This window comes from Puccinia triticina, chromosome 1A (genome assembly GCF_026914185.1).
Source record: "Puccinia triticina chromosome 1A, complete sequence".
NCBI lineage: Eukaryota > Fungi > Basidiomycota > Pucciniomycetes > Pucciniales > Pucciniaceae > Puccinia > Puccinia triticina.
Genome location: NC_070558.1, coordinates 7,918,986 through 7,931,708, shown reverse-complemented (window position 1 = coordinate 7,931,708; position 12,723 = coordinate 7,918,986). Strand labels below are relative to the sequence as shown.

The following is a 12,723-nucleotide window of genomic DNA, read 5'->3' as shown; positions in this document are numbered from 1 at the left end:
AAAGAGAGATGGGAGATATAAAGCCCCAATCACAACCTGTAGTTGTAATTGCTTGGGCTTGGTAGGCGAGTGGATCGTTGATTCTTAGTAATCTAAGTCTATCAAAAAATCTGGGGGATCTCTTTGTAGCGAGATCCCTTGGGTTTTAACCGCTTGGGTTTGCGTACTTCGCGCTTGGATAACTATTCCGGTAGGGAATAGTTTGGTATTCATTAAGGATACTAATCCCTTAATAGGGAGTAGTGTTTCTGTTTTGAGTTGAGGGTCCGCTATTCATCGCGGACTTTCTCATCTTAGCCTTTACATGGCTAGTCTTATTCTCCTGAAAGCGTCTTTGTTTGCGCTCTGGTTCGCGCTCCTGTTCGCGTTCAGGTTTGCGCTCCTGTCCGCGCTCCTTATGTTCTGCGCAGAGGTTAATGAAGTAGCCTTTTGGCGCAGTGAAGTATCTTCTTCATCAGCTCAAGGCTGACAATTGTGGTTAGGAGCAGCAGCAAGACCAAGAAATTTTCTAGGACAACTACCATTTTCATTAGTGCGGAGTCAATTCTCTCCAACTACGTCAATTGTGGCAGTTTTAACAGCAGACCAGCTGCGGCGACTGGAAGAATGGACCCTGTAGTGGGAACATCAAGCAGAACTTACGGCATACACCAAGAAACTCTCAAACACAAGACCATGGACAAAGTGCTAGGCAGACAACATCCAGCAGGTTCCTTTGCCGACTGGGGAACCAATACAGCCGCAGGATTATCCACATCTTAAGTTTTTGACGGAAGAGGTGGAGTGCTGTATTGACTGGTTTGAGAGGGTGGTGGTACAGGAAAACCTGACTAATGCGGATAAGGGATACCAGGTGGTCAACTTCTTTCCAGAAGGCAAGGACTTGCGGGAAGTGAAGGACATGAAGGGGTTCAAAAAGATGGATTGGACCAAGCTGAAGGACAAGATGCTTGAGAAATGGGAGGACTGCAGACCTAGGTAAAACGAGAGCAACTTGAAAAGGGTGGCCTCAGAATGTGCAGTAAAAGATGGCATTCAAACCAGAGTGGGGTACATGTCTTACATCACCAGCTTCAACCAGGTTCTTTGCTGCTTGGAGCGGAACAAGATTGTGACCACCAATATGGGGACAACCAAGCAGATGTTTCTGAAAGTGTTCAAACGGACTTTTACAGAAAAGGTGCTCTGTGGACTTGCTGAGTGGTGATTAATGGTCAAGCCACAACTGGGTGTCCCGAAGTTGTTCCCCAGTATGAAGTAGCTAAGGTCTGCCATTAAGGTAGAGCTTGAGGTGCTGGAACTGATGAACAACAGCCAGGGTGAAGCAGCTGTCCATGTCCAAAAGGTCTCATTAGGGGGTATCAAATATGAGAAACTATAATTGGAAACCAATTTTAGCCAAAAATCAAATTCATCACCCTTAATGGATCTCAAAATGGGGTATGTGAAGGAAAAACATGTTTTAAAAATAATGGGGTTTTTCAGACCAGTCAATTACGTAAAGGTGGTTTTGGTCATATTTGAGACCCCCTCTTGTGAATAAATATTGTTAGATTTGAGACTAGAGCACCATTGAGAAAGATGAATGGACAGACAATGGAGGACTTCTAGTCACTATTGAATAAAGCTAGAATTTCAGATTTTGAAGGAAAATCTGAACTTTGGGGATCTTTGGGGACCTAGATTTCCCTGCAAAATCTGAAATCTGGCAGCTCAGAGCTGACTTTCCAGATTGACAGGAAGTCCTCCAAAAGCACCATTGAGTGAGATGAATGTGTGTGTGCTATTGTAAATGAGCAAACAATAGTCTATTATGTATGATCACAAACCTAAATAGGAGCTAAGAATTAGATTATAAAATTAAACAGATACAAGTAACAAGCTTCAGAGGTCAGACTAAGTACAATTACGAAGCCGGTGTCAATATCTGTTTGGCTAGCGCGGAGAACTCAAAGAGATTGATAAGATTGGAATGAGAAAAGATTCTTCCCGCTCCTCAGAGAAAACAGAACAAACCATTTTTGATACCTATTCTACAAAGAACTCCAAACACCTTTTGATTATATTATTACTAGCTGGTTGACCTCATCAACCTAGTTATATCCTAATTAAGGTAGGATCAGAATTCAAGTATGATTAGTTTACTAATGATCTTTCTTGATCTCTCATAACATTAAACTTTTCCTCTATCTCTATACACCTCAGAAAATAAGTCGTTTATTACTTGTGCTTGCTAGAGACAGCACTTAGGTACCTCATTCCTTAAGTTTCCAATCAGTAATTAGGAGATCTCTGATATTTAGTTAAATCATTATATATCTAGAATCTCCGTCTTTTGAATGATCTATATCTTCCAAATAAAATTTTATTTGGGTTTGATGGTAAAAACCCTCAGAGCTTCTTTGGCCTACAATAAAACATCACAATCCAATATATATTTTGCTTGTTCCTTTTATATATTTTATTGAAGAGGTCAACTTGATTAGGCTACAGAAAGTCTTCAAAAGACTAGTGAAAATCCGCCTACTAGGCATAGACTCATAAAGAAAATAACTTTTATAAATTTCTTATCTTCCCTCATATTTCTCTTCTCTCTATTTGGATCTAGTCTCTTTATTCCGTAATTCAACTCTAAAGAAAATTTTGCATTCAACAATCTTGATTCATCTCCCCAATCAAAAAATGGTTTCAACTGCGATTCACAGGCTCTATTTGTGTGTTCAGGAGAAACTATCCCAGGAATTGAGGGTGAGTTTTCTACACTTTTATCCTCTGTTTTTATTTATTTGGAATGTTTAGAATAATGGCTTGTGTGATTCAGGTCCACAAAGGGGCACTAGAGAATGTTAAAACAGACCCAGGTACCATTTACACCGCCGGTACCCGCGCAGTTTGTGCCAAAAACGGGCACCCGGCACTGCCTGGCGGGTACCACGGGTTTTTTAGGCGGGTAACAGCGGTACCCGCCGGATTTTTTTTCATCAAGGGGGTCCTTGATGACCAGAACGGATGTGTCATCATGAGTTCCTCCCCTTGATGACTGAAACAGGTCTGTCATTGAGGGGAGGACCTCTCAATGACCAGAACAGCAATGAACAACCTGTTCCGGTTCTCAAACAGGTTGGTCATGGTCATTGAGGGTACTCCCCCAACAAGCATTACACACTTTTCATTGAGGGGAGTTGTTACTCCCCTCAATGGTTGTACCAGGGCCGTTCTTGATGACCTGGCCCATGACCAGTCTATTTCCAGTCATTGAGGGCAGCTCAAAGCAGGGTAAGGGCCGGGGGTCCAAGGGTTACCCAATTAACCTGGCGGGGGAAAGCGGTACTTGGGGGCGGTACCTGGTTACCGCACCGCTTTTTCCAAAAATACGGGCACCTGGTACCGCATCTTGCACCGCCTGGCGGGTGTGGGTGGTACCCGCCCGCGGGTGCCAGGTACCGGTTGACATTCTCTAAGGAGCACTGTACTTGGGTGTCAATACGTGGCAAACACCCAATGGATTTGAAATCATTGGGGCGGTGATCTACCAACTGTTAGATGATGGTACCAGCACCATCAAGCTTAATTCAATGCTGCTGGACAAAAGAAAGGCATACCAGTGAATATTTGGCGCGCATAGTCCAATACATTGTTGATAGGTTTGGATTGCAAAACCGGGTACAATCACCTTTCCTTTATCTTTTTCATTGTCTGACTGCCTCTAAAGGTCTATTCATCTCATAAGATCTTTGGTATTGTTTCCGAAAACGCGGCAAACAACGGGACAATGATTGCAGAGTTGGAGAAACTTAATTGGAAACAGTTCCAAGGTGAGCCAGAGTGGATAAGGCGCTTTGCACATATCCTTAACCTCATTGTATTTGTCAAGACAATCCTCTGACCATTTGCACATATCAAAAATAGCCACACTGGAGCGACTGAGGTGGAAAATTCCAATGACAAAGATGAGGCACATGATCTTTTTGAAAAGTTGAATTCAGATGCAGAAAATAGTGAATCTGATCATGAAGAGGAGATCACTGATATCCATGAAATGAGCGGGACCAATGGTGATTTGGCAGACAATGAAAAGCTCACTCTGGATGATCTTGAAGATATTGAAGAAGAAGGAGATGATAATGCTTATACTTTGGACTGTGTTGTTGATCCCTTGGAAAGGTTGTTTAATCAATTTCCCACTCCTGTAACCCTCCCCAACTGAATGTTTTTTTATTTTATCCAGTTCCGCGCCATTGCAACCAAATTGAGGAAGTTTCCAAACTCAAAGGCCAAATTTGTTCAGCTTTGTCAAGAAAATAGATTCCAGAAGCCTCACAATGTTGAGCGGGATGTCCCAACTCGGTGGAACTCCACATACCTGCAGTTGTCAAGCATTGTCAGATGAAAGAATGCTATGAAGTTTATTTACCAAAGCTGCAGGGATGAAGCAGACTGCACCATGAAAAAATTGATGTGAATAGGTGTCAGGTGACATGCAGTAACATGTGTTGAAATTCCAGTGGTACTCCAACAATACACCCCTTCAATAACAATGGTCCCCTTGTCATTATCAGGGGGTTTCAACAATTGTTCCTGGGAGTAAGGCTGGAATAAAGGCTGGAATTAGCTTCATGTCACCTGACACCTAGTTCCCTCATATTGACACCTAGTTCCCTCATATTTTTCATGGTGCTGACATATTTTGTATTGCAGTATTATGTGGCAGTGTGATAAACAGTTTGGTTTACCTTGCAACAACCATGTGAGCCAGCAAGACTTTGACTTGGTGGCGGACCTGGTGCAGGTCCTTAAACCGTTTTATGAAATGACACTTCAAGTATTGACAAAACCCTCACCTTGGGTGGCCAAAGTGGTCATCTTCATTGATAAAATCACAGCGGGCCTTTCAGCTGTAATTGCCAAAGAAGATCCATTTTACCCTCCTGCATTACAAAACATGTGCCATGCTGGGCTTGTATTACAAATAATTACTATTGGAGGACTTCCTGTCGGAATCTGCGGGTCTCCCAGAAGTGATCTGGACCCCAAAAAGCTAGATTTCCCTGCAAAAATCTAGACTTTTCGGGTCTATATTGACATCTGCAAGAGTCCCAGATCGCACAGGAAGTCCTCCATTCCCTCACCAACTTTTCACCCATTTACAGAATAGCAATGGGTGAGTTGTTTTTCTCCTTCCAATCTAATCTTTTTGCATTCATCACACTAATCTTTTCAAAACTTGCAGTTATGCATCCCTCTTTCAAGGACAAATAATTCAAGCTGGCCAAATGGCCTAAAGCTTGGATTGATGAGGCAATCAAACTCACTCGCAAGATGTACCACAAGTGGTATAAGCCTCAAAACCCAATCAAAGTCCCAAAACATCCAAAGAAAGCACCAGCAAAGATAAAAACATCTCTTGATTTCTAACAATCACCAAGTTAACTAGCCAAATCCTCCTTCAGCCCCAAGCAGGTGTTCTAGCAGGACTTGGTGCTGCTGCTATAGCAAGGTGTTGAAACTCGAGCGCACTCTGCTGCACATCTCTCAAGCTCAAGCGCCTCGTGCGCTGCTCTTCCGCTGTCCTCTACTATTTTTTGGTCTTTTGGTATCACTAAATGAAACCTATCTGAATAGCGTCACTCACTTGCTCATTTCCACGGCCACCACTTCTTCACTTATTGATCTCAACTTAAATCTTCTTACCCACGACTCATCAATCAATAAACTCTTTGACTTCGATCTAGTCTTCCGCCGACAACATCACCAATACTCTTTGCTCGCGACCTCAAAAGTTCCCAAAGCCTTAACTTGGACAGCCGTACTGGCTTCCAACTTGGTGAGAAATGCACCTCCGCATTTACGATCTCTCATTGACCTGGCTCTTCCAATCCCTGATACTAATCCCTCCTTCTTTCTCAGTTTCCCTCCTAGATCAAGTCCTTACTATTCCTTTTCCTTCTCCATAAAAAAAATTGTTGCCTACATTGCTAGGGTTTGTTCTTCTTTCTCAAACGTCTCCTCAATCCCCTTGTCGAATAACTCATTCACTACATTCTCACAGCTATCACTCTCTTGTCGTCTCACATTTGTTGTTGTCCTCATCTTTATAGCCTCTATTGTCTCAGGGTTTGTTTCTTTCTTCCTTATATTGTTTATCCCTTGTTCTCATCTATTTTTTCCTTTTAGTTCTGGTTCTGGTTTATAGCAATTAAAAGTCTAGGTTCTTTACAAGGCCCGCTGAAGCACCATTGGACCCCATTGACACATGGCTCTCTGGTGGCCTGTATTTAAACAATGGCAAACCAATCAACAGGCTCCAGTGGTGGGTTGAGGAGAAGCAAAGCAGAAATACCCACCATGGCCTCTTACAGATGGCTCTTGATGTCCTGCGTTGCCCAGGTAGGAAAAACTTGATCTTTTGCAAATACAAAAAACAAAAAACTGACCTGTTGTCATAAAACAATTAGCCACAACAGTTGATGTCAAGTGTACATTCAGCTTTGGCCAAGATTACATCTCAACAAGGAGACACAGCCTACATGCAAAGTCAGTGAATTGAGGAATGGCCTTGGCATTCTATTCAAAGAACAACAACATCCAACCTCTGTTGCTACACAAATACAACAAAAAGATGAAGAATAAGAATAAGAGCAGAAGAAAGGAAAAGGGTGCCACTGATGGTAATGTTGTGATAGTGGAGTGATCTACCACTCTACTATCACCAAAACTATGAAATGATGCAATACAATGTGATTCTTGACTTCTAAGTGCGTTTTGGCTGACGTGTACCCGTGGGTATCCGCGTGGGTACCCGCCCAATTGAGCGGGTACTGGGTGACTTCCCTTCGAGATCTGAGGGCCTCCCAGAAGTGATCTGAAGCTCAAAAAGCTAGATTTCCCTGCAAAAATCTAAACTTTTCGGGTCTATATCATCAACTGGAAGGGTCTCAGATATGATGGGAAGTCATCCACTTGCCAACAGGTGCGGGTGCGGGTGCGGATGTCCGGTTTGGGTCAAAACAGCCTGCGGGTACCCGGGTGCAAAGCGCCCAGCTCTACCTCTGACTGTGTGATATTTAGGCCAGAGGGAATATCTGGGGAGCTACAGTTTCCTAGATATGGGCATGCTATAGCTCACCAGGGGGGGTTCCCTACTTAGGACAACCTTTACGACCTTGGGTGGAGGAGCTAAATTGCCCCCGGGTGACTAAAGTTGGTTTAGTCCCCCAATTTAAAGCCCACAGTTATGGTGTTCAAAGTTGGTTTGCATAATTTTATGCATGCATAAATCATAAAAATCATAAAAACCTTTTTGCAGGGGCTATGACTGTCTGATTGTGTAATACAAAATTTCCTCACCAAAATATTTTTATGATTCTATGACTTATGCATGCATAAAATTATGCAAACCAACTTTGAACACCATAAGTAGAGATGCTCTAACATAAAAGGCAGAATTTATTATAAAATTTGCTTATCGACTCCTTTGGTCCAACAATTGGAGGACTTCCCGTTGCCTAAAGGCTTGATTTATAGGAGGCCGCTAAACCTTGTTTGCTGGTGAAAACACGATATCAATTAGTTTTCACCAGCCAGTAAGGTAGCCTGTCCCTCTAAATTAAGCAGTTTAGCCGACGGGAAGTCCTCCATTGTTTTGGTACATAATCAATTGTTCCCTGCTAAATTTAAAAAAACCTCTCAAAGAAGAACTCACTGTCTCGCAAGGGGTCTGTTCGTAACGACAGGGACAACCAGGTCCAGTGACTGTTTTTGTAGGGAGGGAAAATTATTGAGGCGAGTTTGAAGGAGTCAAGGTTTGTTGTACATATTTGATATCCAGGGCTGTGTAACACGGGGTAAAAAGAGGCTGAAACTGGTAACCCCCCTCGCAGCCAGGGCCGGTGAGACGGAGGGTCGAGAGGCCAGAGGGTCGAGGCAGGCCAAGAGACGGAATGGCCACGTGCACACTTCGAACCACTCACAAGCACACTAGCAAGACCAACGCAGGGAAAGCAACAGAACCACTCTCGTTGGAAGCCAGTCTCGATCACATCCAAGCGCAACCAGCCCCACCAACAGTGGAAGAGATTCACCCGAGATGATGAGTGCCGACTCGAACCTGATGCAAGATGAAGAGTCAAACGAAACGGCGTTCACAAGGAAATACCGGGAGTTAGAAAAAGTGTGCACCCCCCATCGTCTTCTTCTCGTTGTTTGAAGAATATTCGACTCTGATGGGTGTATTGCCTTTTTTCCTCTCTGTGTAGGCTTATCAATACCAACTGGATAGATTGACTCCCTATACTACCTACAGATGGCTGTCTACCACTGGACTTATCGTCGTCTTCATGCTCAGGATCCTTTTGTCTCAAGGATGGTACATCGTCACATATGCTCGTGAGTGCTTCAAGAACATCCATATGCACTCCGGGAAAAAAAAATGAAGGAGCGCAGGTCTAAATATTGATTCGATAGCACACTGATCATTTTCATTTTCTTCTTGCATCATGACATGCTGGGCGTGAAATAGTGGGGATCTATCTTTTGAACTTGTTCCTATCGTTTCTACAGCCGAAATTTGACCCGTCAATCGAGCAAGATGCGGCCGAGAATGAGGTTGAGGAAGGAGGGCCTGGAAGCACGAGCGGTCTACTGGGAGGACAGACAATGGACGGCGATGAGTTCAAGCCGTTTATCCGACGCTTGCCGGAGTTCAAATTCTGGTACCTACCCTCTCCATGATGCCACCGTTCCTATCTAACCCCTGTCCCCTTTTTTCTGTGTGTTCTTCATCTAGGCATTCGGCCACCAGAGCGACGATCTTTTCCTTGTTCGCTACCTGCTTCGAATTCACAGATGTCCCTGTCTTTTGGCGTCAGTTTCTCATTCCTTCAACGGCGGGACCTGCTGTTCTTTTCCGGCCCCAACTCACCCAACATCATCCCCCTTTCCAACATTTTTGTACACATACAGCCATCCTTCTGGTCTACTTCCTAGTCCTGTTTTCGATCACCATGCGGCGTCAGATCGCACACATGAGGAGATACAAATACGTCCCCTGGGATTATATGGTAAGTGTCCCTAGATCCATTATTACGCTTCGCTCGATTGAACGCGAGTTTAACTACTACGGCCGTTTGTGATCTCTTTCTTTTTGTCTCAGCGGAAGGCCCGATACACTGGCTCGAAATAATCATCCCACCTTGCCCACTCTTTCTTCTATTGTGCGTAGTGTGTTGTGTTGCGTGTGTGTGTGTTCGATTCGAGAAATAAGAAGACGGTCGGATGCGTTCATTTTTTTCTCTTTGTTTTCTCGGGGGGATTGGGAGGATATCATTGCTTATTTTAATACTAGAGCGGGGCATGTGTATGGGTAGGTCTGCATGCGGACGTCGACTCTTGACCCTCTGGTTATAGAAGAAAACTGGACGAAAGAAGAGCAACAAAGCGGGGCTGTCATGAATGATGATGCATTAATTAACAAACTTCGCTCACTCTCCTGCTCTCCTGTCAATCTCACTCTCATTCATACATTCTTCTCCTCTTCATCATCCAAGCATCTCTGTTTCCTCAGTGACTCTTACATCCTCCCCTTGCATCATTCCCATCAATCCTTTCCCCGCCCTTCTCTCCCTTTGTCTTTCTTCAAAAAATATGGCTTAATCATATTAACTTGTCTTTGCCTGTTTGTTTTCTCCTCTCATGATGTTTTTCCTTTTCTATCATACAACTTCAATACAAACCAAAACAAAATTAGAAATGGACTTACTTTGTGCACTCCAAAAAGCTCTGAGCATACTACGGGTGAAGGAAGCAACTTTTTCAAAAAAAAAAAAAAAAAACATTTGACAAGCTTTTTGTTGTCCTCTGTGATTTTTTGGGAGTTTTTTGAAGCTTCCTTGTATGCTTAACAAGCCCACAAAGACAAAAAAACAAGTACAGTGTGTCATCTACAATTTTTGGCACCTCAATTTTTGATTTTTGAGGCCCAAGATGAGTTTTGGGGGTTCTGATTTTTTGCTCAGTGGAGCTCAGGGGGCTGATGATTGCAGCATTGCCAAAAAAAAAAATATAAAATAATATATAAAGTGATAATTTTTCAACTCTGGGAATTTTTTTAAAAAAAAATATGTGGTAAGCAGGGAGGGGTAAGAAGGGAGCTGGGGAGGCTAACTTAACTAAGTCCCTCTCTTTGTGGAGGGGGGACGCCGTCCCGCAGGGACCCTCCGAAGGAGGGACTTATACACTAAGTGGACCCCGCAGCCTGAGAGAATCAGGAACTTGGCCTTTTTCAATCCTGTGTAGCTTCATCACATCACATTATGTGATTGAGTTGTAGGGGAACAAAAGATGCAGAACATCAAGGAGAATCTTTCCACCTATTATCCTATTTTTAGGGATATGTAATGACATTCAAATGTATTTTTTTGCAACTTCATCTAGTTGGCTACATCCCGTATCACACATGTTGCACTGTACAGAATCTGGAATCCATGATGTTACAACCCTGATTACAGCTCAACAAGAGGTGTTGAGGATGGGAAAAAATAGTAGAAAGATAGGGACAGCTTGGGCCATCCCAGAAATGTAAACAATTTCAAAAATGGTGCAGAGGCTCATGAGGGAGAGTGATTCTAAAAAAGTCCCCACCAAAAGTCATAATTCTCTCAGGCCGCAGGGTCCACATAGGGCGTAAGTCCCTCCTTCGGAGGTCGCTTCGCTCCCCCAAGGAGGGAATTAGCTAAGTTAGCTGGGGAGGATGATGATAAGTTAAAATCTTGAAAAAAGAAAGTTTTCTTTTCTTTTTTATTTTATTTTTTTCTAAAAAAAAAAATTGTCTGTCCAAAGTATTTTCCTCCAGTTGTTGGAGGTCCAATCCTTGTGGTGTTTGGCTAACCAGAGACAACAGTGACAGTGGAGTTTGGTGGGGAACGGTATTTTGACAGCAACTCGGTTCTTGAAACCAAGTTCATGGGCTCAGCTGCAAGCGGTGACTGTTGCAATGGGGGTACTGAGATGGTCTTTCACCTTGGCCATCTTCATTTGAGCCTTGAGGATTGTCGCCAAGGATCTTTGTCCGCTTCTGAAGTTTGTGGTTGTCCAAATTCCTTGGTCTGCCGCTCCTAGGGGCTGTCACAACTGTCCCACAAGCTGCGGATCAAAGGATCATTGCCTAGATGGTTGTCCGTCCAGTTCCAGTCTTGGATGTGATGGCCGTTGGCGTCATCCCAGCGTCCAACATGCCAACAAGCTTGGTCTTTTGCTCAGTCAATAGATGAGGCTTGTGTGTTCAAGTCATCTGAAAAAGAGGCACAGCACAAAAATACCAAATGTTAGTGTTGATGTTATCAAAACTGAGTGAATTACACACTTACACTGTTTCCAATGTAAGTGTGTATCAGCTAAATTTAGCAAGCCTTAACCTGAAATCTAGCCTCAGGCTAGGGTGGTCTGCAACTCATTTCAGCTCACTTTAGCCTGAAACTGACCAAACAAATGTCTTTGCCCACTTGAAGGCAACCCCGTCAGCTAACCTGCCCACAAAACTGGGCTTATTTAACCCCAAAACTCAGCAAACAAATGTGAATGCTCTTAGCTTGCTCTGTTAGTTTAGAAGGTATTTACAATTATAGGTTCAGTACAGGCCATATCTAGGCAGAAAGTCATACAAATAGAAAAAGCATGTATATATAGGGTATTGATTAGCTGATTTACTTTGCGCACTTCAAAAAACTTGTTGCGCACTACAGGGGGTGTCCCCTTGACATCCTGGCCACAGTGCGTGGTAGCTCAAAACGCTTTGTGCACTGCAGATTTAAAATCTTGAAATTATCTCTTTTTTTCTGCCAGCTGGCAGAGGGAATTTTTCTTGCCCCTCCTCCAATTTCTTCGACTTTTTGGATCCCTCAATTTGACATAAAAAAGTATGAAAAAGAAATACAATAAATAAGCTGAGCGCAGGCTCCCGCTACCTATGGACAATGGTGGGCCAGCTACGCTAAAAGTAGCTGTAGTGTAGTGTAATGTTACCTTTTTTAGATATGCTATGCAAGAGTTACTTTTAGCGGCCAAAATTATCCCGATAACGCTACTCAAAAACAAGAAAAGCGCATAAAAGCGCCAGCGTAGCGTTAGGGGTTTTTTTAACAGCCACTAATGCTACATTTTTCTGTGGGTAGCGTTAGTGTATAATCAATTAATAATTAAGGTACAGTAAAATTTAGCGCAGCTTCTGTCCTATCTATCACCTCTTGGGCATAAAAATGGGCAGAAACAGCCCAGTTTTTTCTTTTTCTGGCGCTAGAATAGCGGGGAATTTATTCCGTGACACTGCCAGGGGGCAAAATTCTGTTAGTGATCAATGTTATGTGCTACGCTACCAGGGGGCAAGAATATGTTAGCATTCAATCCGCTATGCTAACAGTTAGCATAGCAATGTTTTTTCTGCGTTAACACTGTTTTTAGCATTAGCACAGAAACAACAAGCTACACTAAGTGTCTAGTTTAGCAGCGTAAAATGTCAGCCTAGGCTCGAGCGCATGAAGTAGATACTTCACTGCGCCAAGAGGCGACTTTAGAAACCCCCGCGCAAAAGGTTACCACCTTACACTTCAAGGATAATTAAATTTCCCAAAAAAAATAATCAAAGTTTGAGGTTGGGAAAATCATTGAAAAAAAATCACTCGGTGCTGAAAAAAAATGCAAACTGAGCGTGCTCAGCCAAAAAAATAAAAA

The 12,723-nt window shown here is 43.1% G+C and overlaps 1 protein-coding gene across 1 annotated transcript; it reads left to right on the top strand.

The window, feature by feature from the left end:
* Positions 1-8,086: 8,086 nt before the first annotated feature.
* PtA15_1A866 (uncharacterized protein) lies at positions 8,087-9,181 on the top strand (the record flags this gene model as incomplete). Its single annotated transcript, XM_053165937.1, has 6 exons — positions 8,087-8,170; positions 8,256-8,385; positions 8,519-8,711; positions 8,786-8,862; positions 8,962-9,059; positions 9,152-9,181. The coding sequence occupies 6 exons, from the start codon at positions 8,087-8,089 to the stop codon at positions 9,179-9,181; spliced, it is 612 nt and encodes a 203-aa protein (XP_053017079.1).
* Between the last annotated feature and the right edge of the window lie 3,542 nt (positions 9,182-12,723).